The sequence below is a fragment of the Gopherus flavomarginatus genome, chromosome 15 (genome assembly GCF_025201925.1).
Source record: "Gopherus flavomarginatus isolate rGopFla2 chromosome 15, rGopFla2.mat.asm, whole genome shotgun sequence".
NCBI lineage: Eukaryota > Metazoa > Chordata > Testudines > Testudinidae > Gopherus > Gopherus flavomarginatus.
In genome coordinates this window covers 30,415,030-30,439,304 of record NC_066631.1, presented here as the reverse complement: position 1 = coordinate 30,439,304, position 24,275 = coordinate 30,415,030, and the positions used below count along the sequence as shown (strand labels likewise).

The window sequence follows — 24,275 nt, the reverse complement described above, 5'->3', positions numbered from 1 at the left end:
CCTGACTCCTGCCCTTTCCCCCAATTGTTCCGACTCTCTCTGCTCCTGCTCCTGCCTCCTCCTGCTCCTAACTTCCCTCCCTTCCAAGCTCCTATCTCCCCTCTGCCAGGCTCTTGCAAGGGGAGCACTGAGAGCAGCATTGGAGGGCCAGGCTCCCTGCTCTCAATTCCAGGGCCTGGTGCCACAGCAGTCCCCCAGCAGCCAGGAGACACAATGGCAGGGAAAGTCCTGCTCAGCCCCTGCACCGGAGCACGCTCAGTCTGGTCACACATGGCCACACTGCAAGGGGCTGGAGCATGCTCAGTGCAGATGGGCTCTGGAGAATTTAGCTGCCAAACTCTAACAAGTCCCTACTGAGCATGTACAAACTGAGATTTTTCAAAGGCTGCTAACTGCTAAATTTGGCAGATTTTCATGGGAATAGCAAAAGGCTCTTCTCTGACACTGGGCAATCCCACTGCCATATTTCAAGCACTTTCTCTAAAGCACGGAGGTGCTAGAACTTCCCAACAGAACAGCTGTATGGATTTTTTTGACATAGGCAAAATAATGTATTTTCCCTTAACCTCATTCTATAAAATAGCTGAACCATTTTAGCTGAAACTTTCCAAAAAAGTTCAGCTGGAGGCAAACACCTGGCATGGAAAATTTCATCCCAAATGGTTAAAGTTTGGCAAAGTTATAAGCAACTGAAAACAGGGTCTTATAATGGAAGGTGTCAGGTAAACTTGAGTATAATGTTACCTGCTCTGCTTATAATAGATGATAATAGTACTTTGCGCACCTCCAGCACCCTGTCCATTCAGTGATCCCAGTGTTCTTAACCTGCTTAAATGAAAGCCTCCTAAGCAGACATTATATGCATTTACAGACAAAGAAACAAGCAGGGCCGCCCAGAGGATTCAGGGGGCCTGGGGTCGAATTGCTACCGAAGACCTGGCACTTCAGCGGCGGGTCCCAGGGCAGAAGGACCCCCCGCCGCCAAAGTGCTCGGGATGCAGGGAGTGGGTTCCCTGGGGCAGGGGCAGGGCGCAGGGAGTGAGTCCCCAGGTGCCGGACAGGGCAGGGTCGGGACTCAGGGAGTGGGTGCCCCGGTGCCAGGCAGGGGAGGGTCGGGGTGCAGGGTCTGGGAATAGGGAGCACGTCCCCTGGGGCAGGGGCAGGGCGCAGAGAGCGGGTCCCCAGGTGCTGGGCAGGGCAGGGTTGGGGCACAGGGAGTGGGTGCCCTGGTGCCAGGCAGGGGAGGGTCGGGGTGCAGGGTCTGGGCATAGGGAGCAGGTCCCCTGGGGCAGGGTCACGGCACAGAGAGTGGGTCCCCAGGTGCCGGGCAGGGCAGGTTCGGGGCACAGGGAGTGGGTGCCCCGGGGCAGGGTCCGGGCAGCACAGAGTCGGGGCACAGAGCAAGGTCAGGGAGCAGGTCCCCAGGTGCTGGGCAGGGCAGGGTCAGGGTGCAGGGAGCGGGTCTCCCAGTGCCAGGCAGGGCAGGGCAGGGTCGGGGCAGAGGGAGCAGGTCCCCCAATGCCGGGCAGGGCAGGGTCGGGGCAGAGGGAGCGGTTCCCCAGGTGCCAGGCAGGGCAGGGCAGGGTCCGGGTGCAGGGAGCGAGTCCCCTGGGGGAGGGTCCAGGCAGGGCAGAGTTGGGGCACAAGGCAGGGTCAGGGCACAGGGAGCGAGTCTCCCAGTGCCGGGCAGGGCAGGGACGGGGCAGAGGGAGCAGGTCCCCCAATGCCGGGCAGGGCAGGCTCGGGGCAGAGGGAGCGGGTCCCCAGGTGCCGGGCAGGGCAGGGTCCGGGTGCAGGGAGCGAGTCCCCTGGGGGAGGGTCCAGGCAGGGCAGAGTTGGGGCACAGGGCAGGGTCGGGGCACAGGGAGCGGGTCCCCTGGTGCTGGGCAGGGCAGGGGCACAGGGGCGGCTCCAGGCAGCAGCACACCAAGCACGTGCTTGGGGCGGCAAGCCGGGGGGGGCGCTCTGCCGGTCGCTGCCAGGGCCCTTCGGCGGGCTGCCTGCGGAGGGTCCGCTGGTCCCGCAGCTTCAGCGGATCTCCCGCAGGCTGCCGCCGAATCCACAGGACTGGGGACCTCCCGCAGGCAAGCCACCGAAGGCAGCCTGCGTGCCGTGCTTGGGGCGGCAAAATACCCAGAGCCGCCCCTGACAGGGAGTGGGTCCCCCGGGGCAGGGCAGGGTTGGGGCGCAGGGAGCGAGTCCCCCGGCGCAGGGTCCGCGCAGGGTCGGGGCGCAGGGAGCGGGTCCCCCCAGGCGCAGGATCGCGGCGCGCAGGGCAGGGCAGAGTCGGGGCACAGGGAGCGGGACTCCCGGGGCAGGGTCGGGGCGCAGGGAGAGGGTCCCCCGGCACAGGTTCCGGGCAGGGCAGGGTTGGGGCGCAGGGAGCCGGTCGCCCGGGGCAGAGTCGGGGCACAGGGCGCAAGTCTCCCGGTGCTGGGCAGGGCAGAGGCACAGGGCGTGGGTCCCGCGGGGCAGGGCAGGGTTGGGGCGTAGGGAGCGGGTCCCCCGGCGCAGGGTCCGGGCAGGGTCGGGGCGTAGGGAGCGGGTCCCCCGGCGCAGGGTCCGGGCAGGGCAGGGTCGAGGCGCAGGGTCCGGGCAGGGTCGGGGCGCAGGGAGCGGGTCCCCCGGCGCAGGGTCCGGGCAGGGCAGGGTCGAGGCGCAGGGTCCGGGCAGGGCAGGGTCGGGGCGCAGGGAGCGGGTCCCCCGGCGCAGGATCCAGGCAGGGTCGGGGCGCAGGGAGCGGGTCCCCCGGCGCAGGGTCCGGGCAGGGCAGGGTCGGGGCGCAGGGTCCGGGCAGGGCAGGGTCGAGGCGCAGGGTCCGGGCAGGGTCGGGGCGCAGGGAGCGGGTCCCCCGGCGCAGGGTCCGGGCAGGGCAGGGTCGAGGCGCAGGGTCCGGGCAGGGTCGGGGCGCAGGGAGCGGGTCCCCCGGCGCAGGGCCGGGCCGGAGGCGGGGCGCTCGGAGGGAACCTGAGCCGCTCCGGCTGGAGACGCCGGGGGGGGGCTGGCGCTGGCCTGGGGGCGGCCCGGGCTCCGGGCGGGGTGGGGCCGCTGGACTCGGGTCATTCCCAGCCAGCGCAGCGCGCCCGAGAGACCCCAGCGATCCGTGGGGAGACGGGCCGGGCCCCTTCGGCTTCAGCTGCGCCTCTGCCGGGGAAGCGAACGGAAGGTACCGGGGTCCCGTCTGCCCGCGGCGTGGGGCGGGGCTGGGCGGGGTGCGGGAGACAGAACCGAACAGTCTGCAGAGCCCAGGCCCCGGCGGGCTGCCCCGAGCTCCTGGGGCTCGGCTCCCTACCACACCTGGGGGATCCCCCTCCCCTGGGGCCTGGCTCCCCAGCACACACCTGGGGGATCCTCCCCTCCCCTGGGGCTTGGCTCCCTAGCACACACCGGGGGGATCCCCTCCTCCCCTGGGGTTCAGCTCCCCAGCACACACCTGGGGGATCCCCCCGTGGCTCAGCTCCCTACCCCACCTGGGGGACCCCCCTCCCCTGGGGCCTGGCTCCCCAGCACGCACCTGGGGGATCCCCCCCTCCCCTGGGGCTCAGCTCCCTACCACACCTGGGGGACCCCCCTTCTCTCCTGGGCTCGGCTCCCTACCACACCTGGAGGACCCCTGCTCTCTCCTGGGGTTTGGCTCCCCAGCGCACACCGGGGGGATCCCCCCCTCTCCTGGACAGGGCGCAGGGTCCAGTGCAATGGTTTCTGCCTGGCTAAGTTATATCCGTTCTTATCAGTTTAATATCTGAAATCTCTGTTGCAGATTGTCGGTGAAATAGCCTAGTGCAGGGAGTTTCCCTGCAATTGAATCATTGGGCTGATGGGAGCAAATGCTCTGTGTGCTAAAGGCAATGTCAGGGTTAGTGGGCTCCAGCACCCCTCTTGAATGCTCTTCTGTGTCACTGGGGCCCAGCACTGTCGGAAAAGCTTTTTATCTGGCATCTGTGGTGGCAGGGAACAGAAGAGCCAACTGCAGACACTGCAGTGGCCAGTGCCACCGGGCCAGAAGTTGGATTAAGGGAGGGGAATCGCTTTCGGGGGCAGTCAGGCATGTTGTGACAGGATTTGGGATGTGGTGAGGAATGGCTGCAGGCGCATTGAAACCCACAAATGCTCAGCAGGCTGAATCCGCAGCTCTCTGACTGGTGACGGAGGGGAGCTCCTCTTAACCCGCCTGCCTCCATTTCACCTACCATTGCTTTCCCTCTCCTTATGGCTGAGAATCCGGAAATTCACCAGCCTGTTCCAGCAGTCTCTCTCTGAGGCCTTATTGCAAACCTAGAAGGGTCTATGTCTAATCTATCTGTCTGACTCATCTGGGCGTTTCTGATACACCCAGCACTCTGATATCAGTGGGTCCTTCTTCACTCTAATGGGAGTGAGTCTGTCTGTCTGTCTACTATCTGTCAGTCTACCCTGCTTTTCACTTTAATATCTCAGCAACCATTCAGACTCACCAGATTGTTTGTATGATAACAAAGTCAGTCGAGCTGTTTTCCAGAGTGTTTGTGTCACTCCGGCGGCATGTCCTATGGCTGTGGGGGTGAATCTCCAGGGTAGATTAGGGAGCGTGCTCGTTTGGGAGCAATTTGAGCAGCAGTTTTCTTAGTTCTCTACAGGAATTGGTTGTTGAACCAATTCTTGGCATTTGTAGGCGATGCCCATAAATCTGAAGGGATCCCACTTGCTTGTCCACCCTGTGCCTTGTTGGAGACACTAGCCCAGTCCAAGGCAGGCTGTCCTATGTTATTGACAGGGTCTTCCTCTGCCAGATCAGCTGCCCTGGAGACTGAAGGGCATTATGTCCTCATGGGACAGGTGTAGGGCAGGCTGTGGCTTCCCCCATCACTGAGCAGAAACAGTCGCTTAGCCAGGCCCTGAAGAGAGGGGAGCTCAGTATCTAGACCAGGGATGGCCAGCCTGAGCCTGAGAAGGAGCCAGAATTTACCAACGTACGTTCCCAAAGAGCCACAGTAACACGTCAGCAGCCCCCCATCCGCACCCCGGCTGAGAGTGTATCTTGTGCTGTACAAGACACAGCAACACAACCCCTGCCTGGTACACCAGGTCAGCCCCAGAGTCGGAAATTGTTGGTGATTTCTTGTGATTGGCATTGATAATTATTAGTGACTCTCCCCTGGCGTCGGCTCTCAGTCTGTGGTGAGATTGTCCCGCTTCTCTTGAGGAGATACATAGAAACTGGAAGTTTAAATCTTTTGTGTCAAGTGGCTCCCTCCTAAGAGGAAACACGTCTGATGGCTCATCAGAGAAGCAGCGGTTTGAATGCCAAGGACAGGAGCGACCCAGATGCTGCTAGTTCACAAGGCAGACTGCAGGCGTTGCTTTTTTTCCACAAATGTAACTTTGGGACTGTACTAATCTGTGTGTGCCTGGGGAAATGAGGTGATTAGCGTGCACGGCCCTCCCTTCCTGCTGTGTCATGTGTCATCAATGGCAGGTCGGTCTCATTCAGCTCTGGTGCTTCTCATGCAGCGGGTGGTGTCCGTCGAGCCTGGGGACCACAAATTGTAACCCTGGATCCAAAATTGGAGGCTGCCTGGTGTGTGGCTTGCAACTCCACCAAGGTGGGTCACTCACCACCTTTCAGGCTTGATCTCAGGGGCAAACCTGCAGGTGGCATGGAGATGGCTGGATATCTGCTGGCCTGTTTGGATTTGGAGCATGCCTGGGTCAGTCAGTCTCTTTGGAAATTTAAAGTCAAGAATGGAACCCTGTTACCACCTGGCTCCATGCAAATTGCAGCCCCAGCCCCTAAGGGAAACAGAGCCTCTGACCCCACCCAGTATCCCCTCTGCCAAAGGCCTGTACAAATAAACAGGCCTCTGAGTGTGACCTAAAGGTCAACAAGCTCTGAGGACTGAGCTGCAGATCTGAGAGCCCCTCGCTGACCCCGGGACTCCCAGCTGTCCTGACGTCTCAGGCAGAGAGGGGATTTCAGGTGTGTCCATACCCCGAGCTATATAGGTCAGAATGTCCCCGCTGCCCGAAGGGACTGGAATCAGAGCAGACTGCAGGGCAGAGATGTTACAGGTGCCCAGCCCAGGGAGTGGGCAGCTGCGGTTCCCAAGTGTCCATGTGCAAGACTATTGTGGCATTCTCCTTTAGAGGTGGCAGGGCCATGCATCACTGCGGGGAGGCCCTGTCCAAGGGGAGAGGTTGCCATCTCCTAGCCAAAGACTAGGGTTGCCAACTTCCTAATCTCACAAAACCGAATACCCTAGCCCCTACCCTGCTCACTACATTTCCCCTTCCTTGGTGGCTCGCTCTCCCCCACCCTCACTCACTTTCGCTGGGCTGGGACAGGCGGTTGGGGTGCGGGAGGTAGTGAGGGCTCTAACTGGGGGTGTAGGCTCTGGGATGGTGCCGGGGATGAGGGGTTTGGGGTGCAGGAGGGGTCTTTAGGCTGGGGGGTGGGGCAGAGGGGTTCAGGGTGTGGGAGGGGGCTCTGGGCTGGGGAAGGGGGTTGGGGTGCGAGAGGGGGTGAGGGATCTGTCTGGAGGTGCAGGCTTCAGGGTGGGGCCAGAAATGAGGGGTTCAGGGTACAGGAGGGGGCTCTGGGCTGGGACAGAAGGTTAGGGTTAGAAGGAGAAGAGCAGAGGTCAGGTCTCCTAGCCGAAAGCAGAGGCCTCCATCCAGGGGAGAGGTCGGGTCTCCTAGCTGAAGGCAGAGGCCCCCGTCCAGGGGAGAGGTCGGGTCTCCTAGTGAAAGGTAGTGGCCCCCATACTGAGGAGAGGTCGGGTCTCCTAGCCGAAGGCAGAGGCCCGCATCCAAGGGAGAGGTCGGGTCTCCTAGCCGAAGGCTGATGGAATAGAACTATTTCTGCTATTTGGTCTCCTAACAGCAGCGGCAGCCTTTTTTACAGTGTAATACCTGGGCATATTGACACCATGGCAATCCCAAAGATATTTTACCAGCTTTAACACAAGTTGTGCTGGTGGCTTGAGGGATGTGGACAAGTGTCTCACCAGGAACTGGCCGAAGACCATCAACTTGTGTCACAGAGCAGCTGGGAAGGAGCTTGAGCTATAACCAAAGGAGAGGAAAGGAGACCAGGAAGGCAGAGCAAGGAAAATGGGGAACTCTGAGGAGATGGAGAACGACTGATGGTGAATACAGGAGACCTATGGGGGAAAGATGGGAGCCCAAGCCCTCCGGTGTGGGCTGGACACCGCCTACACTCAATGCCTGTTATGGCCCGTGGAGCTATGTGTGACAGTGGTGTTCTGCGATGGTGCGGTGTAGGGGAGGTTTGAATGGCTGCAGAAAGTGGTACCCAGATGTGATGGCATTAGAGGCCTTAGAAATATGCTATTTTGTAGAGCTGATACAGCATCAGGACCTGGGCCAGCCCTTCAAGCACCAGGCGTGGATGTGCCAGGACACAAGCTGGCCCCTCCTAGCAGAGCGTTCTCAAAGGCAGAATATCAATGGTGGCCACATATCACATTTCTGTAGCACCTTTTATCCCAGAAGAGCCCAAAACCCGCTACAAACAGGCTCTAACATACAGGATCTCTGCTGAAAAGGCAGCTGCATCTGGGATGGAGCGCAGCACCTATGGAGCAACACTACACAATAGCTTGGCCAGGAAGCGAAGGGGAATCCAGGATACAGTTGAAACTTCAGAGGGAGCTCAGGGGAGTGGCCTGTCATCGCCCAAAGTGGACTTTTGGCAGGATGCTGGGCTTAATGCCCCTCCCTACTCTTGGCCAGGGGATTCTTAACAGCCACAAGGGTCAGGACTTACGTCTCATGTGAAGGACAGTAGCACAGGGACATTGGTTCAGAGGGACATGTGCCACCTACCGAACCATTAACACCACTTCCAGGTTTTCCAGGGAGGTCTCCCATCCAAGCACTGGCCAAGCCTGACTTTGCTTAGGCTGCAAGAGCTGAGGAAGTCTCTGGCTGAGGTGGTCTGGTGGGAGCCCGTTACTGGAGGATAGCAGAATAGTGGCCTTTAGCTGGAAAGGTCTGTGACCCCGGGCTGGAGGCTGCACACTCTCCAAGGAGCACAGTGCAGCTCTGTGCAGTGTTCTGGCAGCATGGCTGCACCAGTCCAGAGAACACAGGCTGTTGCTTACCCGAGCTCAGGCCTGGAATGGTCCCGTAGCTGACAAAACTGTGCAAACTGGGCTTTGGTTATGAAAACGGTGACGTGCAGGGTGGGGAAATCTGGAAAAAAGACAAATAAACTAAAAGCTCAATGAAATCCAATTAATCCCCTGGCCATCATCTCATTGGGCCGCCCGCCCGCCTCTGGGATTGTTGGGGCTTCCCCACTCAATGGGGCCAGTTATAATCAGCACACAGTTTCCAAAGCAAACTTCCTCCCCGTGTGTCTAATAACAGCACCGGATCTTACCAAGCTGCCTGCATTTTCCATCGTGCCGGGCATTGACTCACCTTCCGCACTTCACTCTGCTTCAGCCATGAAAGCAGACCTGTCAGCGCCGCCTTTGTTCCGTCCTATTCTCGTTCTCCTCTGCCAGGAATCAGCCGCATTACTGGGGTGCAGACCCTGGGGGAGCGGATGTTGACATTCAAATAAAAAAATGGTTGCCCCTTAAATCAAAGCTAGTGTTTCCTAAAATGTTTGTAGTGAGATTAGGGCTGGTGGAACTTTGTTTAAACACCCATCCCCTGTGGCGTGACTTGTGGGCCTGACCCACCTGTCTCTGATCTCCTGAGTCGCAGTGACTGTGCCTAGCCTAAACACAGCTGTGCTTGTTTGCCCCACACCATGAGTCAGTCTGGATTCTCATCCTCTCCAGAGCCTACTTTTCCTGGCAGCAAACAGAGAGGCACAGAACCGGTTAGGAATCGACGGTGACAATGGGCTTGGATGGGAAAAGCCAAGTTCCCACCTAGTGAGGCTGTTCAGTTGTTTTTCTCCTTTTGGGGATCAGATCAGAGTAAGCGAAAAACAAACTCCCAGCCCATGGAGGGGCGTGTTTCTGAAGTGACACCGGCCCACATTTCGAGTGCTGTTCCAACAGATATTCCAGTCGCTGAGGTCCTCTTGGGGAATCCTGAATGCAAATGAGTCTGCAGGGGGAATTTTGGTTGGTGCAGTGGAATTATCCCAGCTGGGATTTGACCAGTGTGCTGCGAATCACAGAGGGCATGGTGACAGTTGGGACTGGGCTTGTCCAATGAAGCGCAACAAGGGATCTACAAAGTAATAAATAACAAGGGGAAACATGGCCTAATGGTTAAAGCAAAGGACTGGGATATTGGAGAACTGGCTTCTCTTCTTGGCTCTGGTTCTAACTAACTGTGTGACCTTGGGCCAATCACTTCATCCGTCTGGGCTCTGAGGGTGTGTGTTCACTGGTGGCCAGCCCATGGGGGTATCCAATTGCAGTGTAGACATCCTGGCTGGCTGGAGCCCAGACTCTGGGACCCTCACCCTCTGGGGTCCCAGAACCCAGGCTCCAGCCTAAGTCCGAACATCTACACTGGAATTTTAGAGCCCTGTAGCCTGAGCCCCACAAGCCCAAGTCGGCTGACACGGACCAGCCACGGATGTGTTGTGTAGTGTAGATATGCCCCGAGTGTCCGTCTGTTGAGTGCTGGTGGTGGAATGACATCCATAGATGAGGAGTGTGACACCAGGGCTGAGCAGTAAAAATCAGGGTCTGATCTGCGGGAATCTCCCTGCAGCTGGTCTCAATTCCTGTGCTCGCGCTGATTGCAGAAGACTTGCAGGAGGTTAAGTGACAGCAGAATTGGGCAGGGAGCCTGTAATCCCCACCATTGCTCCAGCCCTGCCAGCATGGAGACGTGCAGCTGCAGTTCCAAGATCTCTGCTCTCAGCTCTGGTCTGGATCCCCTCCTTATATGACCCAGAATGTCAAGTCCAGGGGAACATGCCTGAGTTTGTGGGACAAGGGAAAGCCAAGGGATCTATTAGTATATCACTCTGGCAAGGGGGCTGTGAATGACCAAAGCAAACGTATAGTCACAATCTGCAGATCCACCCAGTCCCTTTAAATACCCTGTTTGTCACTGAATCTCCTCCCGTGTTACTACACAAGGAAGCCAAGAAAAGGGCCAGAGACATAAACAGCCAGATTGGAGCTGTCTGTCGTTCTGCTCTCACATCTGCCCTCCTGCCACTGTCATCAGCATGGGTGGGGAAAGCAGCACATTTACAGCAACGTGGGACTACATGGGATGCAACAAACCGTGCCCTGCGGTCTCCTCCACACGCCCGGCGCACAGAGGGGCACTCCTGGTCTGTTTCCAGCCTGCCTTGGCTCCCTCGAGATGGGGCAGAATGTGGGGCTAGGGTGCAGAAGCGGAATCAGTAGCTCTCCGGCCTCATGGGGACTTAGCTCTGTGGGATTGGCTCCTCCCAAGTGAGGAGGTTCATGTGTAGAAGAGAGAGAAACCACTTGTCATAGTAATAAAGATTTCTACGTTGCCTTCTGCCCAAGGCTTTCTGGACTTAACACGCTTTAATCAATAAAATATACAATAAAAGCTTTCTCGTCCACGTACTGAACACAAACGCTGCCCAGCGCTGTCTGCCTGAGCAATTACTGGGTTTAGATGCTCTTGCCAGTCCATGCCAAACTGACTGGAGCTTCCTGCCAGTTCTGATGGGGTTGAGTGGCTGAGGTCGGTGCGCCTGGTTGATTTGACTGCGTGGAACTGACATTCCATGTTCTGCTTGGTCTTGGGCAGGGAGATGGGTCTCCGGGTGAGACTCCCCTGGCAAATTTTCAGCTGCCAGGCTTTGCTCTCTCTTTGGCAGAGTAGCTTTGCTCGCTCGCTGTCAGCCCGTGTCAGTTGGGGGCTGGGTCCTTGGAGTGACTTTAGCCCATCTCTAAGCTGGACTCTGAACACTCTTTGAAATTCCTGATTGTTTCTAATGAACTCCTGCCTTTCTACCAGCATGGTGCCTTCTGCCTGCCTCACGCACCCCGGCCTGGCTGCATGCTCCTTTCCCTGCTTCCCAGTCCCCCTCCTTCTCCCGATCCTTCAGCTGTCCGACCCATCCCCTCGCCGAGACTTCCACTGCGTTTCACCCCAAAACCAGCAGCACTCATCCTCCTCCGACAGCGCTCCCAACCGAGCACCAGCCAGGCCCGCTGCATGGTCCTGGGCCTCGAGCCCCTATCCTGTTACCCCATCCACTCTCTTGGTTTTCTTCACAATGGTGTTTATTAAGAGCCTGGTCCTCCAAATGCTTCTCACTGGCCATAGCACTTGCTGCTCTGAGTATCACCCAGCAGAGTGCCCCGTGCCTGGCACACACAGCCAGCGCTGCTGGCTAGCAGGCCAGGGGACATCACTCACTGGAAGCCGATGCTGGTGCAGGGATGGAACGTGCTGGATGTGGATGGTTTGTTTTGAATCGCGCCACCTGCTGCTCCTGTGCAACTCTAGCCCATCACAGAGGACTCTTCAGTCTCGTGCCTGCCTCTGCTCTGCTGCTTCTGGAAAGGTCATTTCCATGGAAGGACCTAGCCCCTACGGCATCCCATTGCACTAGCTTGTCCCATTGCACCAGCTTGTCCCATTGCACCAGCTTCCACATGGAAAGTTTACTGACTTTCAGTGTGTGCCCGACCCCGGGTGTACATAACAATGTGATCTGTTCTTCCCCGGGGTGGGTGCAGCTGTATTAATGGGACATGTGATACTCCTTGGGGGGAGGAGCAGATACAAACGGGGTGATTCAATAACAAAGGACTGTAAAGCAAAGGCTGCCTAGGCATCCCTTCCCCTCCTCCCACTGTGTGTGAGAAGAAAGAGGAACCCGAGAAAGGCAATGTGGGGTCAGTGCATCTGGAGCCAGTTTGTTAAACCTCACGCTGAGCCGTGAGCAGTGAGGTCACTGGCCCTGGCACGCAGCGCCCAGATCGCTATCTCCTTCCTGTGCCCCAGGGCATTTCGGAAGGGCTGAGACATGCAGCGACTGAGTCACTCAGATTGGGTGCGGTGGCGGGTTCACACTGCATGACCTTGTGCTGGGGCAGCGATACTCTGACCTCGGGGGTTCAGGGGCCAAGTAAGGGATCAGCATTACCCAAAAGAGCCACACTCATGGGAATTCACTGTTTCATTTACTATAGTGCTGTAGATTCCTAGTTACACAGCATGACGGGGCAAATATTTAGTTTATATCTATATATTATTCTCACAGTAAATAAGTTAATAACTTAATTGGTTAATTTTTAAAAGCATCCTGATCGGCTAATAGCTTAGGTTGGTTAATAATTAAATCACCCTGTGTTTTAATATCACGGGCTGCAAAGGAGACACACCAGCAAACCATGTGCAGCTCTTATGCCTCCTTCTGAGCATCGCTGTGTTGGGGTGTCGTGGAGAGGCATGGCACTGCTGGGCCAGCATCAGGACATGTGTCAGCCACCTTGTGATGAACTCGCTTTGGGGTCCAGGCTGCAAAGTGTCACTTAGACTCTGTTAGTAGCTAGGGTTGCACCCACACGGCTCATGGGGTCTGGGATCGCCCTGACCATACTGGGAAGATCCCAGGGATGTTGGGTTGGGGGGGCATGCCCCTGGCACAAAAACGGGTGGACAGAGGGTAAGCAGCCTTTCATGGGAGCACATGAGACTTTCACAAGCTCCTGACAGACTGGAGAGCCATTGGCTCGCAAACATCCGGCGCCATGGTTCATAAAACCAAGGGGTTGTGGCTGGGTGTCTGGGGCCGGGGATCTGCCTCACCTCTTCCAGTCAGGCCAGGCTTTGAGGAGCTGAAAATGAATGAAAGAGCTGAAAGACATAGAGTCCCCGCCATCCCCCCAAATGCCATCTGCCCTGGGATGGTGGGGAGGGCTAGTTCCCAGCTAACACTCAGCCATCAAGACACCAGTGCTTTAAACTAGGACCCATCCCACATAAGGGTGTGAAAGACTCTTCCAGGAGCCCTGGGGAGGAGAAGGCTAATGTGGTGGTGAGCTTGCTGGGAGAGAGCTGGAAACGTGGCCCTCATGTGGCAGCCTGCAGGGACCCTGCCCACTGAGGGCTTGACCCTTCTCCCAAGTATATCCATGGGAAAACTCCCATTGGCTTCCCAGGGAGCAGGAGGGGCTATAAAGACAAACAGCTTCTCACAGCCCCCCGCCCCTCCAGAGCACTCCCTGCCACTATCACCCTCCTCCCCCTGCTCCATTAACCAAAAGCAGGATGGGGACAATGGATCCAGTCTCTGCCGTCTCGCTGCCTGTGTCAGGGGGCTCCCAACACGACAGGCTCCTCGTTCACTGGTACTCCTCTCCCAGGGTATTTAAGGCACTTTCCTGGGGTGGTTTTAGTGACTCTTCGTAATCAGGGTTAGTGGCAAGAATGGGAGGGTAGCGTGGATCAATTGCTAGGACTCGAGATTGGGACTCGGGAGATCTGGGCTCCGGCCTCACCTCTGCCATGAACTGTCTGAGATGCCTCTGCTCTCTGTACAGTGGAGAAGAGTATGCGGACCTGCCTTTGTAGCATGCGTGAGGAGCCATCTGTGGGTACAGATCAACTAGTGGGACGTGTTCTTGTTGGTCTTCTTTTGAGACGTACCAAGACCCATCTGCAGGGTTCGGCACAATCCTTGGCATGCCCGGACGCTTCTGTCTTGGCAGGTTGTTTTCCCTAAGCCCAGCCATGAATCGTCCTCTCCCAGCCCTCTCCATCTGCCAGGCCGAGTGACTATGTGACCAGGAGGCAGATCATCGTGTTTAGTCTCTGCTGCGGGTGCTGCTAGAAGTTTAGTCTGTTTCCCTCTGTATGCGCCACCCTCTCTCCTCCCTGGAGGGGAGTGGGGACTCCTGCTGCCACAGTGCACTTCGAGATCAGGGATAACGCTCCCTGCCCCCTCTGCATGACACATGACTGCCAACCCTAAAGGTTCACCCAGTGTGAGTCCCAGCCCAGAAATCATGAGATTAGCCCCGAAATCCTGGGGTTTGTGTTTATTGAACTGCCTCTCTGCAGCTGTGTGTGCCAATCCGTGCTCGCCCAGCGTACGGTGGGTCTGGCCCCTGCTGCAGGAGCTCTCACTGCCACCTGACGGCTGGAGCTTCCAGCTTCTGCCCAAACCCAGCATTGTCAGTCATTAATTCTGTGCCCCCATCCTGCCCGTCCTCCATGCCAGCTTCTCATTCTACCCCCCCAGCCCTCACGTCAGTTCCCTCCATGCATCAAGTTCTCCTGTCAGTTCTGCCCTCGACATCAGTTCTATGCCCTGAGCTCAGGGTCCCATTGTGCCAGGCTCTGTCCAAACACACTCCAGGCTCCTCCTCCTCCTCCCCAAAACTTTGATGGGGGAGCTCTGGTGTGCCTCATCCAGAATCCTGTACCTGGAGGAAACCGTGAGAGTTGGCAGCGTCGATCATGTCCCTGTGAAAGCCAGACCTTCCAGGGAGGGTCATGGGAACTCCAGGCCTTCCATCCCAGACCTTCCAGGGAGGGTCATGGGAACTCCAGGCCTTCTATCCCAGCTGCCCATTGCGCTAGCTGCATGCAGTGAGCGGGGCCAGAGGAACTTCTCCGGATCCCTTCCCCACAGTTCTCAGATCCCCTTTAAACAACCAGACAGGATGAAAGACACAGAACAATGGCACAGCTGCCTTGCTATGGAGGGAGCCCCAGGCTGTGGGCTCCTTTAAGGAGGGAGCAGGGAACTATTGGCCTAGGACTGATGGGGCAGGATTCTCTCCTTAAAAAACTAGGGGAGGTTGTTGTGCTTGTTTCCAGAAATGTTACTGAGGCTGGCTGGGTAGCCCTGGGGAATGGAATCCTCCCTCTGCCCGTGGCACAGGTACAATCCAGGCAGCAGCAAGGCTTCCACCCCCGCAGGCTCCTGCTGGAGGGATGCTCTGGAGATTAGGCTGCCTGGAGCATACAGCTGTAAAATCTGCCATGGAATTTGACTGTGTGTTTAAATTAACCCTTGGAGTGCTGGCAATTTCCAGGCTGCTGCCAGCTGAGCTCTGGTGGGAGCCTATGTCTGTAGCTGTTCATATCGAAAGCCCAACAGGACCTAGACCCTGAGCACTTGGGCTATTGCTTTCTGCCCTTTGTCTGTGCCTGGCGTTTACACTGGGCCGGGGCAGGGCAGGTCTTCGCAGGAGGACTCCCTCCTGGAGCAGCTTTGCTAGACACCTAGGACTGCTTTGTTGCCTCTGTTACCCTGGGTTGTATTTTCCACCAAGTCTTTGGTCTCAGTGACATAACTGATAGTTGGTTACTCCGCAGAAGGGCACATCCCCTGAATCTGGAGAAGCAGATGGCAGGGCCCATGGTTGTTGGCTTTGCCCTGGGCTGGAGGCTTGTCTGAAGAGATGAGGACTATTTGGGCTTTGCCCGTCAGGGTTTTGTTTTATGTTGTGCTTTTTGTATGGCTCCGTAGGTGCTTTGGTTGGAATTTTCAAAGGAGCCTAGGGAAGTTAGGCACCTCCAGTAAATGCCAGGAGAGTTGGGAGCCCAGCACCCACTGGTTCCTTTGAAAATCTGCCTCATTGTCAATAGCTGAATACCACTAAGTCTGCAGAGAGTTCACCAAGGGGTTAATGCTGTGACTGAGCTATGTTAGCAAACGGGGGGGGGGGGGTGGAATTTGTCAGGCAGGAAGTTTTTGTGGTGCTGCTACACAGAAGGGAACCAAGGAGTGATTAGCCTGATGACAGAAGCTAACTTTACCCTCAATCTTCTGGGGCTGTGCTGACTGCTGCCTTTCCAGCCAGGAGGGAGGCATTGTTCATTGGGCTCTGTCTTGTATCCTTGCGTTGGGGAAGCAGCATGGTCTAGTGGCTAGAACAGTGCATTGGAAGAGTTGGGTTCTAGTCCTGGTTCTGCCACTGGTCTACTGGGGTAAATTGCTGCCCCTTTCTGTGCCTCAGTTTCTCAATCTGCAAAGTAGGGCTAATGATAGTGACCACCTTTGTAAAGTTCTTGAGATCTATGGATGAGAAGCACTAGATAAGAGTTATGTATTATTATTATTCAGTGGAAGCTGGAGATCTGCTCTCTGAGGCAGTGTCTAAAAGGGACTCTCCCATCATTGCACTGGTGTGACTAGGGCGGACACATTGGTATGTCCATGTCTGTGATGTTTGACCCAGCTCACAGCAGGTCTAGCTGACCTGCAGGTTAATCACGGGTGATTACCTGTGCCCTGGCTGCTCTAGCGCCCGCTACTTCTTGGTACCACCACTGGAGCTGCACCAGCGGGAAACCTCCCGAAAGAGGCTAAGGTAAATATGCCTTGGAGGAGACTCTGGTGTGACGGTCCTGGCCCCATCACTGGCAGGGCTGAGTCACCATGGTGATAAACCTGGGGAAATGTCAGCGAAAGGAAACCAAATCTGAAGATGGGACAAAGACACCTCTGTGTGGGTGAGCGGGGAGGGAGACGTAGGGCAGCCAGAGACAGTCATTCAGAGGCCAGCTCAGGGGCCTGGGAGCTCTGGCTTCTATTTCTGACCTGTGTGGATGGGTGACCTTGGGCATTGGCTCCCCATTGGAATAGTGGTGACCAGGCTCCAGGAGCGTTGCAGTGTGAAATCACATTGTTCATCTCCGTGTGTAAAGAGCCGAATGCCTGCACGGCTCCAGCTAGTGCTCGGAAGTGCTGAGAGACCCTCCGGAGGTTGGGGCTTTGCGTCTGCTCGTGATCAGCCCTTCTTCCAAGCGGTTGGCTCTGCAGAGGTGGCCTGGACCCCATATTTCTCGGTCAGCTGAGGGACCTTGAGCCTTTCCCGCGGGGTCCAGCACACCTCTCGCCCGCCCTTCCAGCATAGGAAGAGCAGAGGTAGCACCGGAAGGGGAAGAGTGAGGCAGCGAACTATGTGGGACTTCTCCACCCCTTTGGGCTTGGCTCGTTTGTCGCTGCTTTGGGAATCCAGAGTTGTTCTGCCCATGTTGTCTCTGGGTGAGAGGGTGGGATGCAGGGAACAGAGGCTGGACACTGGACTGGGAGCCAGGACACCTGGGTGCTAATCTTGGCTCTCTAGGTGACCTTGGACTGGGCACATTCCCTCTCTGGGCCTCAGTTTCCCATCTGTAGAAAGGGAATAATGACACCCCCTCCCCCCTTTGTAAAGCACTCCCATAGGAATGAAAAGCCCCTCTCTACAAGCCAGGTTTCTCCAGCTCCACAAGGCCTGCTCAGCGCTTCACACCTGGCCAGGGGTGCCTGCAAAACCCAAGATCCCAGCGGAGCGACAGACTAACTGCATGGAGAGGAGGCTGGACAATATGGGCAAGCCCCACCAAGGCAAATGCTGAGGCTGGGTTGCTCCCTGGAGTCAGAACCTCCCTTGAGAGGGAGATGAATGGGGTGGTGTGGAAGGGGCCATGGGGGTGGCTAGGAGAATGGCCTAGCTGACCCCGGAGAGAGGAGCAGGAGGAGATGGGGGTGGGTATGGAGCTGGGCAGGGCCTTCAAAGTGAAGAGGAGACTGAGCCTGGCGTGCACGAAGCTACGTAAGGCAGGACAAATGGCACTCCAGGGTGGTGACTCTCTGGCTCCATTCTCCTTCCTGTTTCATTCCTTTCCTTCCTCCCCATCCCGGGACCATCTCCCCTGGCCACACGGGGTGCGTGTGCTGCCCCAGCCTGGCAGGGAGACGTCGCTCAGTGCTGGGATAATTCTAGACACCAGAGTGGGGCCAGAGGGGAGACGCTGAATTTCCGATGACACGGCAGCAGGATTGCTGTGCCACTGAAACCTACTGGCTCTCTAGTAATGACATGCTACATAATTAGAAGCATGTTATCCAGCAAACGTTCCAGACCGAGGCCTGGAGAGCAAAGCCCCACATTAGGGCTTGTTATACAAAGCTACAACCAAGTAGAAAATGACATGTTCCCAGGCTGCTTTTTCTGTCCTCTCAGAGCTGCCGGGCCTATCAACAACAGCACAGACACCGACACCTTGGATCCCATTGCTGGCTATGGCTTAGAACTTGCTGCCTGCTGGTTATTTCTTTTGCAAATTTTCCTGTGCACCAAAATAAATCAAGGCCATGGATTTGAATTCCAGCTGCAGGACAATCCACACACAGGTCCCTCCCCCGCCACAGAGCCCTCATTTGGATTCCCTCCCCCATCCCATTGCAAGCCTCCATCTCGGAGTCTGATTGAAACAGATTCTCTGTTGCCCCTCAGTTGTGTCACTATTTCCACCTGTGCAGTGCGAGCGTGAAACACTAGGGGGCAGCATCTCACCCAGCTCTGCTCTGGTGTAACTGCACGCAGGAGGGGCAGGGTGACCATGAATTGGGCCCGGGAAGCCTGGTCCTCCCCTTGCCTACACCTGGGAAAACTGGGAGTGTCGCCATTGAAGTCAGCAGAGCAGCAGGGGTGTGAAACCAGCATGAGCTAGAATCGGGCCCTCGTGCCAGCCCTCTGCTGAGCCCACTCTGGGGGGTCCTGTGAATGGCACAATGCCAGCCCAGCCTGCTGGGCCAGGGCGGCAGCTTCTGCCTCTCTCCTGCTGCCCCGGATCCACTGCCTTGTGTTGCTTCTAGCCAGGCCCTTGGTGTTTATTGGAGGGGGGTTGGGGTGGCTGGTCAGTATTTATGGGGCTGGAGAAAGAAGAGCCTGTTCTCTCCCCTGCACTGGGCTGTGCCCAACAAAACCACATCTGGGCAAGGCAGGGCTGCGGCAGGGCTCGCCCTCTGTCATTACAGCAGCTCTTTGAAACATGAAGCCAGCAGCCGATTGGATCCCACACACATCTGCAGATATGAGGGGACCCGGCTGGCGCAGCCACCACTACGGCATGGACTCGCTAGCTGCCTGCCTGTCTGGCCCTGCATCCTGGGGGCCCTGGCTCCGAGTGCAGGGGAAGCACATTTACTGAATGTGCAGGAGAAGTGAGACGCAGAGAGTTTGTGATCTCCCTGAGCACGGAGGGACTGAACCCCGCTGCAGGGAGTCCCTCGACTAGGAGCACTGGGGTGAGAACTGGGAACTGGCTAGGAACGATCCCTCCTGCCAGCGAGATCCAGGAAGCTATTGCAAGATCCCAGTAGGCAAAGGTGTGAGTGGAGTGGGGGCCGTGCGATCTGACGTGTGCAGCTCACCCTGTTTGCTCGGTTATTCTGTTTTAGGAGGGTTTGAGTTGATTTGATCCACCCCCACCCCCTGGGAGATCTTGTTTCTCTTTGGGGTCATCTAAGGGGGTGTCTACACTGCAAAGGGGGGTAAGCGTACCTGTGTTAGCGTTACTCTAGCTAGCACAGGTAACAATAGCAGAGTAGAACTGGTGGCAAGGGCTTCAGCAGAGGCAGGCAGCCCATGGGTCTGTGGCCGCCTTGTACCAGGGCTACTAGCCCGTGCTGCCATCTTTGTGCTCCTATTGTTACCCGTGCAGGCTAGTTCCGGGGTGCTCTTACCTGCAGGGCAATCCCCCCTTCCCTTGCAGCATAGTGGGACCCCAAATCCACCCACTGGCTTTCTGCCCGGGTACGTGGACAGTCCCCCCTCCGGCCTTGTCCCTTCCTTTCCCTCTGACGCAGGGAGCCTCGGCAGCGACTCCCCCACCAGGCTGCTGCTCTTCGGGGCACTATGGTGCTTCGGCCCAAGCTGTGGCCCAGAGCTGGGAGGCCTGGGATTCGCAGCGGGCGGAGCTGAGCAGGCATGGAGGAGGGTCCGGCCTGGCTTTGTGTGTCTCTGGCTGGGAGGGTTTGTTGCGTAGGACGTCTCTCTTACCCTGCACACACACGCCCCTTCCCACCCCACCATGTCATTTCTCATGCTCTCACCCACCCCTTCTCTTCCAGGCACACAGGGAGGGGTCAGGGCCCTTCCAAAGCGGGCGGCATGGCGGACTCCGACGACCCCCCCCGGCTCCACGTTGGGGAGGCCGGCGAGGCCCAAGGCGAAGAGGGCTCCCCTCAGAATGATGCTTTCCCGCTCTCATCTCTGGCCAACCTGTTTGAGAACGAGGATGGCCCCTGCCCCACTGAGGTGGCCCGGCTCCCCCCCGGCTCAGGGGACAGCAAGCAGCAAAACCTGCGTATGAAATTCCACGGGGCCTTCAAAAAGGGCGTTCCCAACCCCAAGGACCAGCTGGAGTCCACCATCTACGAGTCCTCTGTCGTCCCAGGGCCCAAGAAAGCCCCCATGGACTCGCTTTTTGATTACGGCACATACCGCCAGCACCCCAGTGAGAACAAACGCTGGCGGAGGAAGATCGGGGAGTGAGTATGGCACCCCAGTCCCCTACGGGCAGCATGCCTGCTTACGCTGCCGCCTCTCCATGCCCAGGGCTGTGCGGGGCATCCAGCCACGAGATGCCAGCCGGGGTCAGGGTAGATCTGGCTGGGAAAGAGAGGGAAGGAGGGTGGAATTGTGAATTGCTGTTTTAATTTCAAATGGTTTTACCTGCTCTAGAGGTGGCTGGAAAAAGGGGGCATTTTTTGAGCAAATTTTATCCAACATTTTCCCATTTTTCAAATTTTGGAATTTCCAAATGCAACGCTTACTCAAAGTTTTGAAAAATATCAGCCGGCTCTAGCTTGGGGCATTTGCCTTTCCCACCTCACAGCCCAGCATCTCTCTGGGCCAATCCAGAAAATGTCACGTCCACAAACATCACAGAGTTTGTGAGCCTTTTTGCCCTTGATGTTTTTCTGGAGAGATCTTTGTGCTCCTGTTTCTATTATTTTCGGTGCTCAGGTGCCCTACCGAGCCACATTTCTTTTATTTTAGTGCTACTTTCAAAAAAAAAAAGTCCACATTTTTGTTGCAAATATTTGGAACTGTTCGCTGTGGATATGAACCTTCTTTGAGATATTTGCAGTGAAAACTATTTATCTGAGCTGCTAGGATTGCAGGAAGCAAATGCACTAAGAGGGAGAGACATGGATAGGCAGGATGGGGTCGCTACCTTTGATGCCACAGTCCCAGCGCTCAGCAAGGGCATTTTGACCAACCTGGTATTTTCTCACAGGTGTCAGCTAGTAACAGTAAGGAGCATGTCTAGCACTGGGCAGCTGCATGTGGTAGCAGGCTCTGCAGTGCTCCTGTTGAATGTCCCCATTCAACACCACCTGCTTGTGTCTGGTTGAACGTTTTCCATGGTCACTTGCAAAGAAGGGGGGCACTGGGGTTACAGAGATGCCAGCTTCCTAAAGGCACCTTGCTGGGAGCTGGACAATAGCCAGGCCCCTCCAACCTGGCCCCAAGCAAACCTCTGCCACCCAAGGGCAATGCAGGTGGGGCAGGCCACAGAGCGAAGGGGCTTTCCCGGGGGAGAAGGTAGCAATGAGCTGTGTAGACCACCCAGGAGGTGGTAAGGCTGTTGCAGCAGGATTGGGAAGCTCCAAAAGCCCAAGGGATGATCAGAGCCAGGGAGATTTCCCCTCCCCTGTGTCCCGAGCAGGAGGAGTAGCTGGGATGCCCTAGGGTGCCCATCAGTGCACTGCCTCTACCAGCCTGCGGTAGCTGCTGAGACACATGAAGCACTCACTCCCTAGCTGGGATATGCTCTTGGTGCTCCAGGCTGGTGTTAGGGGTGCTGGACCTGCCTGAGCTGTCCCTGAAATAAGGATGAGATGAGCCCTGATACTGGGGGGTGGAACCCCAGTGCCTAGACCAAAATGGGCTGGAGCCACAGTCTGGAACAGACCTTGAACTCCAGCGCAGGCTGGCGCGAGATCACATTGAGCTAGATCTGGGGGCTGCGAGCGAGCAGTGGGATGGGGGGGGAGGCCAGTGGGAGCAGGGAGCAGGGCTGTGTGGAACTGTCCTCTGGGTAAGCCGCTTTGGAGGGTGGTGCAGACAGCCTGGCCTGGGAGGTACTAGCACTCGCCAGGGCTGCCGGCTGCCAATTTCCCTCTCGCGCGCTCCCCTGAAAGAGGGCTCTGTGCTGGGCCGTCTCACTCTGTCTTGTGCAGCCTGGCTTTCCTTGCTGGGCGTGGCAAGCCGGGCTCCGGCATGAATGGGCTTTTCAAAGAGTGCTCCCCGCCCGCTCCCTGCCAGGCTAGGCCAGGAAATGCTCCCGGGGGACATGGAGGCCCCGCCTGCCCCAGAACTGGCAGCAGGGCACAATGCACCAGTCTGTCCTGGAGAAACTCCCCGCACTGTGGGGCTGGCCAAGCCATGGGCTGGAGAGACTCCAGCTCCGCTCCCCGGGGCTCCCTGCGCTCGTTCAGACAGCATGATGCAGCTCCTGCCCTGCTGGGGTCCTGCACCCACTGTGCTTCCCGGGACGATGGCCACACAGGAGACCTCAGGTGCTGAGGACTGACAGGGACCCAGGACTGCTTAGTGCAATGGGACTGGGGGGCAGGACCCAGTGTTCTGGTCCCCGCTCTGGGAGGCAGTGTGTCCCCATGCTCAGGCTGTCTGTCAGATCCCTTCCTTCTGTCTTCTCCACTGCACCCTTCTGTGGCCTGGGGCCAAACCCACACCTCCAGGTCTCACTGTCCCCACATGGTCTGTAGCAAAGGGATGACAACACTCCCCCTGCAGATCCTAGGTGAAAGGGGCTAGGAGATGGGGGGCACTGCCCAGATCAGAGAACAAGTGAAGCAGGGAAGCAGTGAAGGGGAGGGCAGGGATCGGAGGGGAAGAGACGCTCCCAGTTGGTTTAGCAGGCACTGGTTGGAGAGCTGCCATTGTGCATGGTGCTGTACGGCTTACAGAGGCAGACGCTGCTATTGCAGATGCTGAGAACGAGTTGCCTCCCGCTTCTCTCCCCTGCCCTGGTTCCTGTATATGTGTGGGGTGTGGGGGACCCCAGACTGTCCGTAGCAGCCAAGGTCCTGAGCCCCACAGCCGCCATGTGTGCATGGAGTAGCATTTGGGGCCATTGCTCTAGGATAGGGGCATACGCCTAGATGACATTGTGACACAGTCACCTGCCTTAGATGGTGCTGGGGGTCTCCCCCTCCCCTGCCTGCCTGAATCACTTCCATTCCCAAGGGCTGGGGGTCCGCAGCAGAGACCAGCGGTCGGAGGGGAGCGTGTGTTCATGTCGCTCCCACAGGCATGGTGTGGCACCCTATATTGACTGCCCTTCCCCCCCCCGGGTATAACTGTCCCCCACATGCACTGCAGGGACATTAGCTACAACTGAAATCGGACCGGCAGGTCTGAAGGCCCCATCCTGCCCCCTCGAAGCGTGGCCTCTGACTTCCATGGGGGCAGGACCAAAAGCTCTTGGACATTCTCCGGTAGGATCTGGCCTGGGTGGGGTCTGTGGACGAAGTCTAGCTGCCAACTGAACCCAGATGCCACTCCCCCACTGTCCCCTGAAGATGGCCTGAGCTTTGCAACCTGGGTGCTGGGCCCCTGGCAGCCAGGCCAGGACTCTCCCCAAAGCTTGGAACAGCCTTGCAGAGGTGGACACTTCCCCTTGTTCCTGTGGGAAGCTCTTTGGGGCTGGGAGCGGGGTCGATTTGTTTGTAAAGCGCCATGCCAAGGTTTTCATTGATAGCAACAATCTGGTGATCTCTCTGCTCGGGAGGTTCTCCTGGCATTTAGCCACACTTTCCCTTCCCACATATCCCCCCGTCACTCTTATTTCTGGCTCCTTATGCCACCCAAATGGTCCCTCCCAAATAGCTGGGTGGTTTGCTTGTAACCTGCCAGGAAGTGAGGCAACTGCTGCTCATGTTTCTGAGGCTGGAGCCCAGCCGGGCCGGGGCACGGGTAAGGTCAGCTGGTTGTTTGGGTTCTGGTGCCGGCAGCACTGCCTGGGCCGATCCAGCCCTGCGAACCCCCTGGGGTGGGCAAGCTCATTCCATTGCCCAAAGGTCCTGGGTCGCTCCTCGCCAGGTGAGGTGGAAATTCCTTTAATGACGCCTTGTTCTGTAAGTGGCTGATTCGGGGAGAAGCCTCGTTCAGGGTGCGCTTTCCCCTCTGCCTAGGCCTGGTGCTAAGCTGAGACTGGTTTGTTTAGATGTAATTAGCTGAGACAACAGAGGTGCCTGAACCAGCCCAGCTTGCGTCCACAGAACTGGCCTGAGGGCCTGTACCCTCTGGAGAGTGGCATTTAGCCATCCCTGGCCTTCAGCAAGGGAGTTGGCCTCCATCACTCCCACCCCGTCGTCACTGAGCATGTTTATCCTGGTGCGAAATGATGCTCACCTGTCTCCCCCGGCTAAAGGCATTAAGGTTTGCAAAGCCCCTTGGGTGGAAGGCACTCGGAAGAGGCTACATGTTCCTGCAAGCTCACTGTGCTGGGGCAGATCTGCATCCCGAGGCCCATTGGTGCTGGTCCTAGTGTAACCAGAGGAGGGCGCTGCAGGCTTATTACACTTTCTAGCTCTGGGAAAG

The 24,275-nt window shown here is 57.3% G+C and overlaps 1 protein-coding gene across 1 annotated transcript in view; it reads left to right on the top strand.

The window, feature by feature from the left end:
- Positions 1-3,084: 3,084 nt before the first annotated feature.
- The window catches only part of TRPV4 (transient receptor potential cation channel subfamily V member 4), a 39,703-nt gene continuing 18,512 nt past the window's right edge, over positions 3,085-24,275 (top strand). Inside the window, exons 1-2 of the mRNA XM_050924286.1 lie at positions 3,085-3,166; positions 19,772-20,191. Of these exons, the coding sequence (XP_050780243.1) occupies positions 19,812-20,191 (380 nt within the window). The 5' untranslated portion in view covers positions 3,085-3,166; positions 19,772-19,811. The remainder of the gene's footprint in view (positions 3,167-19,771; positions 20,192-24,275) is intronic.